The sequence below is a fragment of the Pezoporus wallicus genome, unplaced genomic scaffold, assembly GCF_028554395.1.
Source record: "Pezoporus wallicus isolate ANWC-B61680 ecotype Strahan unplaced genomic scaffold, APGP_CSIRO_Pwel_v1 contig_4901, whole genome shotgun sequence".
Classification (NCBI taxonomy): Eukaryota; Metazoa; Chordata; class Aves; order Psittaciformes; family Psittacidae; genus Pezoporus; species Pezoporus wallicus.
In genome coordinates, this window is record NW_026640354.1 from 5,466,301 (window position 1) to 5,483,432 (window position 17,132).

A 17,132-nucleotide genomic window follows, 5' to 3' on the forward strand; every position below is an offset into this window, starting at 1 on the left:
AGTATTATGAACAGACAAGATGGGTGATGAAAAAAAATACAATATTGTACTAGTTTGTTGAAAGAATATGCTCATTCTCTTTGCTTAAAGTATTCTTAGTTCTTTGGAGTGCTTTTGACCTTTCCCTGCAATGGAAAGATTTTTGTCTTTCAGATTTACTAACAGCAGTGCACTTCAGCAACTGAATATAAGCCATATGCAAAAAATATACTGCCTCTACAATATTGTATTAAATGAAAGAAATAGAGTATGAGTGCTGTGTAATACAAGTTTGAACACAGTAAAAAGTAGGGGGTGATAACATCTTCCTTTTCTGCTTACAGAGGTATATTTTTCTGCTTCCTTTATCCCACAGAAATCATTCCTGGTGTGAATTAAAGAAATTTCACACCTTTTAATGTTTGCAAATAAACGTGCATATTACTGTCAGACACTGCACTGTATCCAGTTCTTATAGTTCACCAGAATGCTCAGGCTGAAAGTAAAATGGCAGCATTGCTGAAGTACAGCAATGTGATGATGGAATATTGTGGCTATAACAACTATAACAATTTAATAAAATTGAATATACTAAGAGGTCTGGATTTGCATCAAAATCTGAGATAAATCGATAATTTTGGATAGGATATAACTCTTTGCCTCAGATTAGTTTTCTAGCACTGGCTGCTAAAAACAACACATTGTCAAGGTTTGTCTCAGAGTAATAGATAAGAATTCTGGGTTATATGCAGGCTTGTACAGTTGTTTGCTAAGTCTAGCTATTAATGAAAATCATTGCAGCTGTTTCAGATTTCTGACTGTATCATTTTGAATTTCTTAAGAATCTTTCCAGGGAAGTGAAACAGCAAAAGTGTAAAACAGGTATGGACAATATCACACAGGGATTAGAGTTCTGTAGGTTATTATGAAGGAAAGGAATTTGTGAAGTTTACATGTTTGGGATGCTCTACCACAATATTCTTATTGCAGCCCTTATAAAACCACCTTCTTTAGTTGCTTTAAGATTTATCTTTTTTGATCTTTGTCATCAAAACAAGTTGATAAAATAGCATGTATTGCAGAAACAGGCCAATCTGTAGCAGAGGTGTTAGAAATTCATTTATGCTTCATTTCAACAATTATTTCAGTACTGATAATCATAGTCTCCTTGATTAAAGAGCATTTTTTATTTTATTTTTAATCTCAGATCACAACTGTTGATTTATTTAGCAAATCGATCATATATAAATTGATTGTGCAGTAGATGTCACAAATGCAACTTGTTTCTTTAAAAATGAGTCTATCCCCTTTGACCTTTTTTAATCGACTGTGAGCATTAAGATTACAAAACTGGTATAGATTCTCCATCAGTCTGGAGAACAGCTGCAAAATGTGACAATTTTCATTTTTAAGGAGTGCATTATTCTTCTCCTTTAACTCCTAATATCTGTGATTTGAGGTTTGCATTAGTTAGCTATAGGACGTTTGATGATTGATTGTCTTGGGTTTGTAGATGTTTTCTGATTCCTGTAGTCAGAAAAAGATCCTTCTAATCATGTCATAATGCAACATACGCTCACTCTGGAGCTTGTATATTGCTTGGTTTTGATAGCTTTTAATGAAGGCTTGAGATAATCCATGTGGTAGAAAATATGCTGTATTTATTATCCTTCAGAATATACTACAAAGCTTATATTTTCCTTACGGTTTACAGACAGGTAAGATAAGCAGATCATAGATAAAAAGACTAGAAAAAAGTGCAGATGCTTTTCTGTTTTGTGCTTTGGGGCTTTTTTTTTATTTATTTTATTTTAAATTCCTATTTTTATGTAATTGCAGAGGTGCTAAACGTTGGCCTTCATTTTTAATGTAACAGCATATAGATGAAGTCATCTGTTGTTTCATGCACTGTGTAAATGCCATGTAGTCTACTTAATAAAAATATGCTTAATGGGCCATCTTCCCAAAAAACAGCGTAAACTACAAGAAATTAATAGCAGTGAATGCTGCTTAATTAGAGAAGTGTATTCAATATTTATAAAATGCAGTAAGAAGTGTATTCTTGATAGAAGATAGTTTCATGCTCTTTTCATCCTCTAGGCCTCTCCCAAGGAAGCTCATTGCAGAGAGGCAAGTCAATGAAAGCAAGCGGATTTAAGAATATAGTTTAGATGAACATTTTTGAAATAATGATCCTACTATCGAAACCTGGATTTGTAAGGTAGAAAATAGGAATGAGTTGATCATGAAGCATAAAGAAAATTGAAAGGATTCTTTTTTTGGTTTAGTTTGGAGGTTTTGGACAGAGATAAAGAAATTTATGTTAAAATATTTATGGTGACTATCACACAGATGAAGAGGCAGGAGTGGAGAATATCCCCTAAAAAAAGAGTATTCTGGCATACATCTGAAAGGAAAAAGAGACTGACTTTGCAATGGGAAAGAGTGGCTGTTAGCACAAGTTTCTCAAAAAGTGGAAAACTAATTTCTAGGTCCTAAAGATGTCTGTTACACAGTGACACTATTACTGACCACTAGCAGTGCGTGACAGTGCTACAGAAATGGCAATGCTGGATTGAAGCAAGAGAATCAGAGGTGATTCTGGTTTATGAACTGTGAGATTAAAACCAAATATGAATCAAAAACACTAAATAGACAAAGTTTTAAAATCTTGCTAGTCAGAATATATCTTCATATATTTTCCAATTCATTCTACTAACTTGTGCAGTACATTTAGAGAGAATTAATTTGTTTTTAATCCTTTCACAGATATGTAGAAGGGGAGTTGGACTAATAACATTCCCTCCTGTGACTAATTTTATTCATTACTTTATCTCATAAATACTTGATTTAAATGTAGCTTAATCTGGCTTTCTATTTAGAGGTCAAGTGTTCAAAATAAATGGTGGTGCTTCTTAAGAATAAATTTTCAATCAATAATGGTTTTAAGATTATACTTTTTTTTTGTCCAAGATCTTAATCATCCCTTTTTAATGACTTAGAGCACTATGGAAATAATGATTTTGTGAATGGTAGAAAAAAATAGTAGTGCAAATACAAATACAGCATCTCAATAAAAAACATCTGAACAGTTAAACAGTTATAAATTCAGATAAGAAAACTGGTCTATGCACAAGTTGAACACTGAGAATGCATTGATAATGTGCTGTTGATGAAATACTAAGGAAAGTGATAGTCGATCAATAAAATTATACTTATCCATTTTGATTTTTAAGTGTAGATTTCTGTAGCTGATTATTTTTGCGTACAAATACCAGAAATTAGTTTTACTATACAGTTTATCAATGCAGTTATCCTCTGCTAATCTTAGATATTTTCACATTTTAGTTAGTTCCTTTTTTTTTTCTGAAAAGATATTTTAAGCTTTGGTACTAGAACTATTTTACCAAAACTATTATCTCTTCTTTAAAGTGTCATTATCATCAAAACCAAACCTATATTTTTATATCTAGATTCACAAATAATTAATTTTTTTTCCAAACTTACAATTGCCTTCCTTTCTATGTCTTCAGTAAAAAAAAAGCAAAGAAACAACATGCTCTCTCTTACTGACTGCTTCATATCACTAAATTCTATATCTTTCAGAGATTCTGTCTCAATAATTCATGTATGTGCTGGAGGCTTTTCCTCAGGACATGTCCTAAGCTGGTTCTCTCTTTAAAACATATTCAAATCTTGTTCTTTCCCATATGATCTATACAGTAACTCCATTCTTCATGTTATTAATTTCCCTATTCATAATTATATTCTCAGAATAATCCAAATTGCTAATTTTTTAAACAAAAAATAACAACATTGACTGACATCTTTTATATATTTGAAATATTTTTTCCATTTAAAAAGTAATTGAACATAACAGTATCCTATTTCTGAATGGAATTTATTATATGGAAAACAGACCTAATATATATATAATGCACACAATCCAGTATTCTCTTTTAGACACTTAAATGTGCTGAGCCATTTGACTTCCTGAGCAAATTCTTGTGTTTTCAAATGGGATGTAAATATAGTTAATACAATATATGCATATTGGAACTTTCTCACACTAAATCATGCCACACAAGGCTCTGTCTAACATGGCCTTGAACACCACCAGGGATGGAGCATTCACAACCTCCCTGGGCAACCTATTCCAGTGCCTCACTGCACTAACAGTAAAGAACTTCTTCCTTATATCCAGTCTAAACTTCCCTTGTTTAAGTTTGAACCCATTCCCCCTTGTCCTATCACTACAGTCCCTAATGAAAAGTTCCTCCCCAGCGTCCTTATAGGCCCCCTTCAGATACTGGAAGGCTGCTATGAGGTCTTCATGCAGCCTTCTCGTTTATTCAGGCAGTGCTGTGTGAATACTGTACACTGTAACACATGCTTAGTAAGAAGGAAGCTGTCTCTACTTTATCTCACATTATTCCCTTTCAGTCAGAGTCTCCCTGAAGGATGGGATAGAGCTTGTGGAGTGTCTGCAGGAATAGTGCAATAGTACAATAGTACAGACTGGGAAAATCCTAACAGAAAACAACAAAAAATAACAATGACAAAAAACAAACAAACAAGCAAACAAGTAACCAACTAAACAAAAGCAGTCTGACTGCTTCATAAGCGAGCACGAAGATGAGCCTTGTCAGACCATGGAGGGAAGAATATTTTGTTAGGGACCAACAGTGTATAGTAAAGAATTTATTCAAGTTAGAGAACAAATTTGCCTTCTGTTTAATCTATCACACTTATTTCTACATTTTTAATATTTAAAATGTTACCTTTTAAAAATCTAAATAAAGCCTGTCTTAAAAGACTTTATTAAAGAGGGAGCTCCTTTTACGTCTTTTTTGAGAAGTCCCTTTAACTAAAGAAAGACAATTCAAAGTCCCTTCAAAGGGAGACTTCTGTCCTCAGGGCCTCAGGGGGACTTGGTTACTTTTATCATGTTCAACGTGGTTTGTTCTCCCTCTATTCTTTTTGTGTTTTTTTTCTTTCTTTGTCTGTTTTTTTTTTTTAATCTGGCTACAACTCATGTGGCCAGAGCTCACATAGAAAACTGATAAGTTAAAATAGATGTACTTTTTAGTCTCTTCAGGTAAGTTACTTCTTTAATGCAAATTGCTGCATGAAGAACATATGGATACCCATGGAATAAAGGCTGGGACTCAGTCCTTTGCCTAAATTAGAGCTCAGGGTGTAGAGAGTGCCTGCACTTGTCTTATGAGGGAATGGTGCACAATGGGCAGGGCTACACTCTGTGCTCCCTGGTGGAGATCCTCCTGCAGCCCGTGGCTGAGCTGCGGGATGCTGTTAATAGACTGCGAGATGTCAGGGAAGCTGACAGGAAGCAGGAATGCTTGCTCCTGGTCCAAACTGTGCAGGGGCCTCGAGCTTCACCTCTACCTCATGAAGGAAAGAAGGAGGCCGTTAACCTGGGAAGATGGGAATTAGTGACAAAAAAAAAACAACAAAAATAGAAGGAAAAGGACAACCAAAAGCAAGGGGCTTCCCCCTAAATCCGCTGTCCCCACGCACAACCGCTTTGCTGTCCTGCAGAGGACTAATGAGGAAACATACTCGAGCCAGAAACAGCCGGCTGATGCACTGCTAAAGAAGATCTCTACTGGTGCTGCCAGGAAAAAGTGGTGGGTCATAATAGTAGGGGACTCTACACTGAAAGGGACAGAAGCACTTATCTGTCAGCCTGACCCGGTCTCAAGGGAGGTGTATCACCTACCAGGGGAACGGATCGGGGATGTGGCAGAGAGGCTGCCTGCTCTAGTAAGTCCCATGGACTATTACCCACTTCTGGTGATACCTGTGGGTGCTAGGGATATAGATAGTAGTAGCCTAGGGAACATAAAGAAGGACTACAGAGCCCTGGGGGTGGTGGTTAGGGGCTATGGAGCCCAGATAGTCTTTTCATCAATTCTCCAGGATACAGGGGAGGACCTAAAAAAAGCTAGGAGAATTAACCAGGTTAATAAATGGTTAAAGGGTTGGTGTCATAGTCAGGGGATTGGGTCGACACAGATGCCTCTATACAAACGCCCGTAGCGTGGAGAACAAACCAGAGGAATTAGAGATGTGTGCACGTCTACGAGGGTATGATATAATAGGCATCACAGAAACATGGTTGGAAGGCTCCTATGACTGGAGTGTTGGAATGGAAGGTTACAGGCTCTTTAGAAAAGACAGCCCTGGCAGGCGGGGAGGGGGAGTTGCCCTTTATGTTAGGGATAGGCTGGAGAGTATGGAACTCTGTCTGGGGACAGGTGAGCAGTTAACAGAGAGTTTGTGGATCAGGGTTAAATGGAATATAGCTATGGGAGACGTTACTGTGGGGATCTGTTACAGACTGCCTGATCAAGGAGAACCTGCAGATGAAGCACTCCATAGACAGATAGGAAAAGCCTCACGCTCACAGTCCCTTGTTCTCATGGGTGACTTCAACCACACTGACATCTTTTGGAAGGACGGTACGGCCCGGCACAAGCAATCCAGGAGGTTCCTCAATTGTGTAGAAGACAACTTCCTTCTGCAAGTAATAGAGGAACCGACAAGGAGAGGTGCCATGCTTGACCTCATGCTCACCAAGAGGGAAGGGCTCGTTGGAAATTTGACTCTCCAGGGCAGCCTTGGATGCAGCGATCATGAGATGGCCAAATTCAAAATCCTAAGGACAGTGAGAAGAGCGTGCAGCAAGCTCAGTGCCCTGGACTTCGAAAGAGCAGACTTTGGCCTCTTCAGGACCCTACTCAGTAAGGCTCCATGGGGAATAGCCCTAGAGGGCAGGGGGGCCCAAGACTCTTGGTGGATATTCAAGGATCACCTGCTACAAGCTCAGGAGTGTTGCATCCCAACCAGAAGAAAGTGCAGCAGGAGGGCCAGGAGACCTGCTTGGATGGATAAGGAGTTGCTGAGGAAAATTCAAAGGAAAAAAGAGGCTTATAATAAGTGGAAGCAAGGACAGGTGGCCTGGGAAGAGTACAGGGATGTTGTCCGGGAAGCTAGGGACCAGGTTAGGTAAGCTAAGGCCCAGTTAGAATTAGACTTAGCTAGAGGTATTAAAGATAACAGGAAGGGATTCTACAGGTACATAGCAAATAAAAAACAGACTAGGGAGAACGTAGGCCCCCTCAGGAAGCTCTCAGGAGAACTGGCTACACAGGATTTGGAGAAGGCTGAGGTTCTGAATGACTTTGTTGCCTCAGTCTTCACTGGCAAAGGCTCTGACCAAACCACCCAAGTCTTGGAAGGCAGATGCAGGGACTGTGAGAATGAAGACCTTGTGCCCACTGGAGGAGAGGATGTGGTTTGAGACCATCGTAAAATCTGAACGTGCACAAGTCCGTGGGTCCTGATGACATCCATCCACAGGTCCTGAAGGAGCTGGCAAATGAAGTTGCGAAGCCGCTGGCCATCATATTTGAAAAATCATGGCAGTCAGGTGAAGTTCCCAAGAACTGGAAAAAGGGAAATATAACCCCCATTTTCTAGAAGGGGAAAATGGATGACACAGGCAACTGCAGACCAGTCAGTCTCACCTCTGTGCTTGGCAAAATCTTGGAGCAGATTCTCCTGGAAGGCATGCTAAGGCACATGAAAAACAACAAGGTGCTTGGTGACAGCCAGCATGGCTTCACTAAGGGGAAGTCCTTCCTGACCAATTTGGTGGCCTTCTATGATGGGGCTACAGAACTGATGGACAGGGGTAGAGCAGTTGATGTCATCTACCTGGACTTCTGTAAAGCGTTCGACACTGTCCCACATGACATCCTTGTCTCTAAATTGGAGAGACATCAATTTGATGGATGGACCACTCAGTGGATAAAGAACTGACTGGATGGCCGCACACAAAGATTTGTGGTCAATGGCTCAATGTTCAGCTGAAGACCAGCAACGAGTAGTGTCCCTCAGGGATCGGTGTTGGGACCGGTCTTGTTTAACATCTTTGTCGCTGACATGGGCAGTGGGATTGAGTGCGCCCTAAGCAAGTTTGCCGATGACACCAAGCTGTGTGGTTCGGTTGATAGGCTGGAGGGAAGGAATGTCATCCAGAGGGACCTTGACACACTTGTGAGGTGGGCTGATGCCAATCTTATGTAGTTTAACCATGCCAAGTGCAAGGTCCTACACCTGGGTCAGAGCAATCCCAGGCACAGGTTGGGCAGAGAAGAGATTAAGAGCAGCCCTGCAGAGAAGGACTTGGGCGTGTAGGTTGATGAGAAGATGAACATGAGCTGGCAGTGTGCGCTTGCAGCCCAGAAAGCCAACCGTATCTTGGGCTGCATCAAAAGGAACGTGACCAGCAGGTCGAAGGAGGTGATCCTGTCCCTCTACTCTGCTCTTGTGAGACCTCACCTGGAGTATTGTGTGCAGTTCTGGTGTCCTCAACATAAAAAGGACATGGAATTGTTGAAACAAGTCCAGAGGAGGGCCACGAGGATGATCAGGGGACTGGAGCACCTCCTGTATGAAGATAGGCTGAGGAAGTTGGGGCTGTTCAGCCTGGAGAAGAGAAGGCTGCATGGAGACCTCATAGCGGCCTTCCAGTATCTGAAGGGGGCCTATAGGGATGCTGGAGAGGGACTCTTCATTAGGGACTGTAGTAACAGGACAAGGGGTAACGAGTTAAAACTTAAACAGGGGAAGTTTAGATTGGATATAAGGAGGAAATTCTTTCCTTTTAGAGTGGTGAGGCACTGGCATAGGTTGCCCAGGGAGGTTGTGAATGCTCCATCCCTGGCAGTGTTCAAGACCAGGTTGGACGAGGCCTTGGGTGATACAATTTAGCGTAAGGTGTCCCTGCCCACGGCAGGGACGTTGGAACTAGATGATCTTAAGGTCCTTTCCAACCCTCAGTATTCTATGATTCTATGATTCTAAATTGCCTGTCAAACCACATCTATAGATGTATAAGAAATGCCAGTGAGTTCATCTGGGCCCCACCATATCTACTGTACATATTCACAGTCCTTCATTCACTTTCCGAATTTCTCTAAAATCTTAGCTTAAAGCTAGTGTTCTTTAAATGAGCAACTTAACTCTCAGGAAAAAAAAAGAAAAAACGTGCTGTTATATTACTGATATTTCATGAGCATGCTGCTTTTGAACACTGTGTAGTAAAGATCTCAGTTCTGCATTGCCGGATATACCAGAATACCCTTTGCTATTCTGAAGTGTCTACAAGTGCTTTATTCATTCAACAAGAACTAGTATTGCACAGAAAAAGAAGGAATAGTGGAAATGGACAAAACCTAGAAATGATGACAGAACTTGATTTAATATTTTCATATCTTGCATTTAGTTTCCAGAAATTGAGAATAATGAAAGTAGACTTTCTTCTTGCATATCTGCCACAGTATACAAAAAGCCCTGCACTGGTCAAATCTTGTAATAAAATGAAAGACTAAAACTAAGTGCATTTGTTTGCAGCTAAATAACATAATTTTGTTTTGCATCAATGCAGTGTAAAGAAATCTTAATTGGAATAAAAAATTGTCATGAAATCAAAACTCAGTATGTTGTGTGTTTTCTATATTCCACAAAAAGTGACTATTTTTCATAAACTTCATCTGAGTCAAGTGAGACTAAACAACTGACTTTTTTGAACAATGTGATTGAATGCAATGGATTTAATTGTACTAAATTGATCATATTAACAGCTAACAGCAACTTAATACCACCAATTAGTTTGAAACAAACTGTTGTTTTATAGCCTCTTTAAGATAAAAGCTTACTTGTTTAGTCCTGACACATTTTATACCTTGTCACATTCTATACCTTGTCAGAACTCTGCCATCAAAAGAGACACAAGTTAGAATTTAGAATGATCAAAGAGACAAATCTGTGATATATAGTGTTCTATTCTTGCTCAGATTACTTAACTAGATAAATACTAAAAATTGCTACTTTCTTTTACTTTGGCTCTCAAAAGTGCTTGTAAGAACACACATTTTCTATGTTAACTTCTGAAACAACTTATTTCAGGGACAGTAACTTAAAAATAATAGAGTAAGACTCTAATAGCATACTTAAAACTTTGTTCCATGTTATTTTCTGAGGAATATCAAAGGATGCTTATAGGTAGTTAAAGGTTCAATGTTCTGTGACCCCATGTCAGAAGCACAGAAATTATATTAAGGAGAACACAGACGGGGGTGTATACAGCACAGAAATAATGCTGGCCTCCAGAGTTGTAAATATGAATTTCATTGTGTAACTATCTTATTCATTAAAGACTTTCAGTTTCACTTGAAATAAAATGTCAGTGTTGCAAGTCTAGATCTGACACTAAACTTGCCACTGTCTGGATATTTTAATACAGTATTCTCATTTAGGCCAAGCTTTTCAACAAATTACACTGTATTTACATCTACATCAACTTGAAATAAATGCGTGTTTTCTAGGTATAATTTGTGCAAATAGTATTTAAGTTTGTTATAATGTGAACAGCAGGAAACTTGAAGCTCTCCAAACTGCAATGACAGAAATGGCCAGAGGAATAGATCATTGTTTTTCTTCTCTAGCTGAATCTGTAGCAATAAATAAAACTGAAATCTGAAGACTATTCTCTGTACCTGAGGCCATCCAGCAGGTTCCAGATCATGTCTATAAAAGTGCTTATTGTAAAGTAGGTTGGCAACATTTATACCAGGAATGATTCATGAATTGCGCTGACCACAGAACTTGCTCACTTTCAGAATTGGAAGTGGCAGCTAGCCTGAGTGGCAACTGTAACAGGAATTGTGATAAATTCATAAAAATATGGAGTAATATCTGTCAGGGCAGGAACTCATGTTGTGGACCTTTTTAGTTAAGTAATGTAAGTTTAACCTCTGTGAAAAGAATAAGAGTGTACCGTATTTACTCATTCCTTAGAATTCTCTCCTCCCACCCCCACTCCAATTTCTTGGAGAAATTTACATCATGCCTTGTGGTTAGCTTAATTTTTCTTACTTATTTAGCTAAATCACTCTGTAAGACTAGATTAAGAAATCAGCTCCAGGACCAGGAGCTATGAGTCTGCTGTCAGAGGGAATGAGGAAAGATACATTGTTGATTCTAGTTCAACTGCAACACTAAAGCAGGTGTTACCTGCTGCCTCCACAAGGCACAGTCAACAGCAGTAGATACCAGCTGTCTAAAATAATGCATGTTACTGCGGAGAGAAAGTTTAATGACTGTGAGTGCAACTGGTATATTTTCTATCTAAATAAATACGCTGAGGGTAATATGAGATTCTGCCTTATTATCTAAAGCTGGTTACTAGAGGGTTCAGCGTTTTAGCGTTTTTTTGCACAAGGAAAATGTCGCAGGATTGTAGAATCATAGGCTAGATGGGACCCAGGAGGTCTCTAGTCCAACCTTCTGTGCAAAGCAGGGCCAGCCAAGGGGTCAGACCAAGTAGCTAGGGGCTTTATTTAGTCAGGTTTTGAAAACCTCCAAGGATGAAACCTGTGCAATCTCTCTGAGCAGTGAGGAGCAGATGTTCCAGTAAGTTGTCTCAAACACCTTTGCTAAGCCTTAAGGGTTTCAAAACCAGTGCTGGTCAAAAAGTGAATTAAGAAAATGTAACTTTTAATTGTCTGTGACAGTAGGTCTATTTTTTTTTCCCCTGCAATTTTACAAAAATAAACATTCAACTGCAAGGAGCAATTTCAATATAGAACCAGAAAATTCAAACTACTAGATACTCAGTGAAAACAGAGGGAAACATGAATTTGCTTTGATTTTTTTAAGGTAAGAAATATGTAAAATAATAAACACAGTGAAAATGAAATATGTTTCTTAGCTTTAGTTAATCAGTTGTCTTAATAAAATCAGGGAAATTTGGGATTGTTTTTTAGAATATATGATAATAAACCCTCTTTAATTTTTGTAGTTCACAACTCATGTTTGTGTAGCTGTTTGCAAACCTACAGTTGTTTTTTGTTTAATGGACTGAATGTTCAACCCATTACATCCTAAATAGTTCAGGGGCAATTAGTGAATTGTTTGTTGTGGTTTAGCATGGTCACCTTCAAAGTGGAATTGCTAGAGTTGGGTGTAAGTTTCAATCTTGTTTCTAGAACAAGAGATTTCCCTTTCTGATCAGGATCACCATATCAAAGATATGGAAGATTCCCAGGAATGCATAGCCTGACTGACAGTACTTTATCGGGACACCTCCCCCCTTTCCCTCCTCCTCTTCCCCCAGTTGTTTTATTAATTTTTTACCATTTTATGACAATCCCAAACATGTAATTTAATCATCACTTACAAATGTCAGCAAGTAAGGTCATTATGTAAAAGGATTTTGGATTTCATTGTCATGTTTAGGTACCCTTATCCCAACAGCTATCAAATTATTATCTATCTGACCTTTCCATTCTTCCAACCTGTGAGGCATTGGGCAATGGATTTAATACTGTTTAGACAGAACTCATCAGCAGGTTATAAGTAATAGGCCAGTCTTTAATCATTACATTTATGTTGAGTACAACTAAAGAAAGTGTGAACTATTACTGCTGGGTTGGACTGAGGCACAATTACTGGTAGCTTACCCAGCAAAAGTGCTTGCGAATCGCTGTATGCATTTCCACATTTATAATTATGCAAAAAGCTCTGTCTTCTTACTTGACCTTTAAAGCACCCAATGTGTTTATTGCTGAAAAAGAATTTTAAAAGCCTGATGGAAATTTCATGGAGTGCATATATGACCCATTGATTGTATTATCAGCAAATGCTAAACAATAATGGTTTATGGTTGTTATTCTAATTTGGCCAGACCCTGCTAGATTCAATTAAGTACAATCAAAGGTACATGGCTGGCATTCTAACAAGCTTAGGGTGAAGGCAGCTGATGCTGTTGAATTGCATTAACTTGTTTTCTGACATAAAGTACTGGTAATTAATTTCAAAATATGTTTATATATGCACACAATAATACCTCTGCATATCCATCATATTAGCTATTAAGGACCAGCTAACAAATACATATAAAGCTAATTGAAAAGAACTACATTTAGAAATAGGATGCTTGTGTAATGGAAGTACGTACTTGGTCAAGGAATCAGTTACAGAGTTATCAAAATGTATAGAAGAAATAGGAATTTTAAAATAATAAATGAATTTGTTTGGGCAGCTTTCATTTAATTAGCATATCTGTTAATTAGTTTGAAAAATAAAAAATTCCTATCAGTTCCCTTCCTGACCCTCTTCTACTCCATTCTTAAAAATTACTTTGCATTAAACCAGGTCTAATTTAAAATATTTCAGAAAGATTGCTGTCCTAATATTATGCATTTATTGATATTATATCATATTATCAGAAAGAGAAGACATTTTAGATATTTAAAAATCAATTTTTTTTTCCTTAAAAATCTCACCATAGCTTTCTGTTATAAAATGAATATATCCAAGGTGTCACGTTGGGTTCAAGCCTTAGTAAAAACTACTTGATCATTGCAAACAGAACTACTGAGAATGCGTGTATGACATACAAACAAATCTCCTTATCTCCTTTCTAAGCAAATACTGAAAACGGTGTGCTGCAGAACCTCATGTGTGTGCTTAGACATACAAACATTCTATAATATCTACAAAATGCGCTACAAAACATTCCTTTCCTTGGCTGCACTTCTGACTACAAATTTCTCCTTTTTCTAATTCATGTTATTAATTACCAAGCTTGAGGTGAAAACAAAAGAAAAAAATTCTCCTGAACTGGTCCTCTAAGAAGTTTATTTATAGTACACACAATTAAAAACCAAATTTATTTCTCTTTTTAAGTCTTGATTTTAACAAGAAAAATTTATGTTCTTTATCCAAAGTTATTTACCCTAGGTTAAACAGGCCATTTTGCTTGGAAAAACATTTATAGTTGTTTCTGTTAAAAGGGTAGTACCGTGTTTGCATATTTTCCTGGAAGTATCCACTAACAGAATTATATGGAAAACAAACATAGAGAACGGTCTGCAAATGTTGCAAATGTGAAGTCTCCATACTCTTAATTTAAAAAATGATAGAACATCTTATCAAATAGTATGTGAGAAATCCTTTATATTTCATTATCTGACAGAAGGTAGTGAAGAAAATTTCTATGCTGTTTTTATAACTAAGATGTTTCAGAACCTAATTTTGCATTATAAAAGATAAACTGAATTCATACTTAGAGCATCCTAAATAAATTACAGACTGTTGCTTTTATAGTTTTGGTTTTTTTGTTTTTTTTTTTGCCTTTTTATATATATGTGTGTGTGTGTGTGTGTTATTTTCACACAGTTGTGTGGTGGGTTGAGGCACTGGAATATTTTTAAACATACAGCTGGTTAAACTCAGATTTTTTTTGTGTGAATATTGTGGTTAGGCTGAGAGAAATTCCTATGGGAGACTCTTGTTCACTTCTGCTGTTTCTTTCCTGTGTTTTTTTTCATGAAGACAAAGTGCTCGCTGCCAATTGGTTATCAGTATGTAAATGAGCTTTGCATAATTAAAAAAAATAAGTAATCCAAATTGTTTACTTTGCACTTTCTGTTTACTGTTAACAGTTTACGATGCTGCTAAGAGGGTGTGTGCATGGTGGGGGAGGGGGAGGAAGGGAACATATGTATTATTTTAAGGGCTTAATGTTACTGCCTTCAGTTTCAGGAATGCTGTTTTTGAAGGTAAGTATTGCAGATGACAGTACATCTGCACTTTCTAAAATGCAGTTTATTTTAAATTGATTTTCTGGGCTAACTTTTTGTGTTGAAAAAAGAGGGATATATCAAATATTTGATGTTAATAGATGTCTTTTTTTTTCAAATTATAAAGCCTTCTTGTTATTGTTAAAATTGTCTAACTTTTTTATTCAGCCATTGCTATGTGCTTTGGCCCTTTTAGCAGTTACATTGCTCAGATTTACAATATGGTTTCATTTTAATGGATGGTCAAACCCCAAAGACACACCAACTTACAGCTTGTTAAACAGCTTCTTTAATGTTTATAGTCTTTAATATAAAATCAGCTATTTACTTGATTTTCTTTACTCATTGGCTTAGTAACAGCTCAATTAATTTGTCAGATAGACAGTAATGTAAACTATTTATGGTGGTAAAATGTGCCTATTTCTAAATTTATGCAGGCAAGGTATGGTACCTTGTGAAGCAGAAATGTCAGTTCTGAGGATATCTGAAAAGACAAGTACATCTAGAAATTTCTGGTCCACTTCATATTGGCTTGAAACAGGATCCATATTTATTGGTGGTTTGCCTCATCATTATGCAATAAAACAGGTAACTTTTTCTTATTATTTATCTTTATTTAAAATGTTTTGATTTTGGGAATGGTGTATTAAATAGAATACAACTGAAGTGGTTTAAACTATGCAAAAATTTAAAATAATTACTTTGGCTGTGGCTTTTTGAGGATTGCATCTAACAGATGAATATGGTCCCTTGCAGAGTTTTGCTGGTGGGTGGGACTTTGGTAAGTGAACAGAAACAACATTCTGACCTGAAGTTATTATCTACAATCCTGTTTGCCCTGAGTAGGCAGAGTTAAGGAGCAAGTATGATCAAATTTAGAATCTGTACCTGTTTCCTCAGGTCCTAGTTATATAAAAATATAAAAAGTATAACTGCACTAGGTTCTGTAATGAAAGAGGCTCTTTGCTTGCATCCTGTGCTAGCATAGACAAATGTGTGTAAAAACAGACCAAGCAAGTTAACCTGCAGAGCTACACTAATCAATGAGAGGTATGGTAAAGGAGCTTGAATGTGTGGGCCTCTGCTTGCAACTAGGGTAATGGCATATGCAGGGGTGAGAAGTAATGATGTGCAATAGGGCTAGCATACTACTAGGGAAGAAGAGTACACACAGGGTTATGCAAAGGGTTGGAGAGAAGTGGTTCATTACTGAATTGTTGTTATGGAGGAATTTGGGGTAGTCACAATAACAGATGCACATCACTTAAGTGAGTTCCGATCTAAACATTTTTTTTCAAAGCAGGATGAGTATATATAGCAATTTCTATCCTAGTCTATAACACTCAAACTCTTCACACTTACATATAACAAAATCCCAGCCCCTATAATTCATTTGAGGCTGGCACTGTATACCCAGGGGACACTCAGTCCAGCTCCTGAAAGCATGACCCCTGTGCAAAGCAGTTCCCAGATGGCTCAGGCTTCTACATTGTCAGGCGTCTGAGTATGGAGCCCCCCTCTGTACCCAAGGGGCTAATGTCATAACTATGTATAATTTTTTAAAATAATTTTGTTTTCATAACATGCCAGTGGCTTTGCTATTACATAGCTCCAAGTCAGGCTCTGATTTTCCCTTTATCTAAAGCCAACCAGTGTGGCTACCTGGATTGTTTCACCTTCTAGTCTCATGTCTCAGATTTATTACCAGAATGTAAAACTCTTCACCATTACATCCCAAAAATTATCTGCAAGTCTTTCTTTGTTTTCCATGAATAGTGCAATAAACTAAACTGTTACTGCTGGTTTGGTGTAGTCCAGGACTCATTTATCTGAGCAGTGATCCCTGAATACCTATTACCCCACAACTGTAGCAAAGTTAACCTGTGGGGGTTTTTGTTTTCCTAGTGCAAAGCAGAGTCATATAGTCAGAGCTGGACATATGTAGTCCAGATTTCATTTTTTAAGCTGTACTTTAGGGTAGGGTTCACTCTGTGACAATTGTTTTAACCTTTTCATTTCTGTTCTGTTCTTTGGGAAATAAGGGTCATCTTATCAGGCAAATACAGTCATTTGAAGCACAGAAGTGGTTTTGATGCTTATAATAAATAGTATAGTAACCAATAAAGTGACAATACTGTTGAAGCTCAACTTAGAAGTCTTTGTGAATAGGTGTTTTTAGGGTTGAAAAATACTCAGCCAAGAGTATACTTCTAAATATCACATAATGAAATTAAAAATCATACCAAAGAATATTTGTAGTTATATAACTCTTCGCTTAATTTAAATGTTCATATGCAAACTGTCCATTCATCTGGAATATTTTATCCTATTAGTTGCACATAAAAATTTATTTATTATGGAAATGTGTCTTCAAGAAATGTTCTATACTAATAAGATGGAAGGAAATTATATTTTCAGTGTTTAAAGGAGTTATCTTCTAGAAGCTAAGAGAAATAATTTTGAGGATTGCCCCAAAGA

General features: G+C 37.4%; 1 protein-coding gene across 1 annotated transcript in view; it reads left to right on the top strand.

Moving 5' to 3' along the window:
* The window catches only part of EYS (eyes shut homolog), a gene marked incomplete at its 3' end in the record, with an annotated part of 771,151 nt that overhangs the window by 550,793 nt on the left and 203,226 nt on the right, over positions 1–17,132 (top strand). The window contains exon 34 of the mRNA XM_057418821.1: positions 15,092–15,242. Coding sequence (XP_057274804.1) covers positions 15,092–15,242 — 151 coding nt within the window. The remainder of the gene's footprint in view (positions 1–15,091; positions 15,243–17,132) is intronic.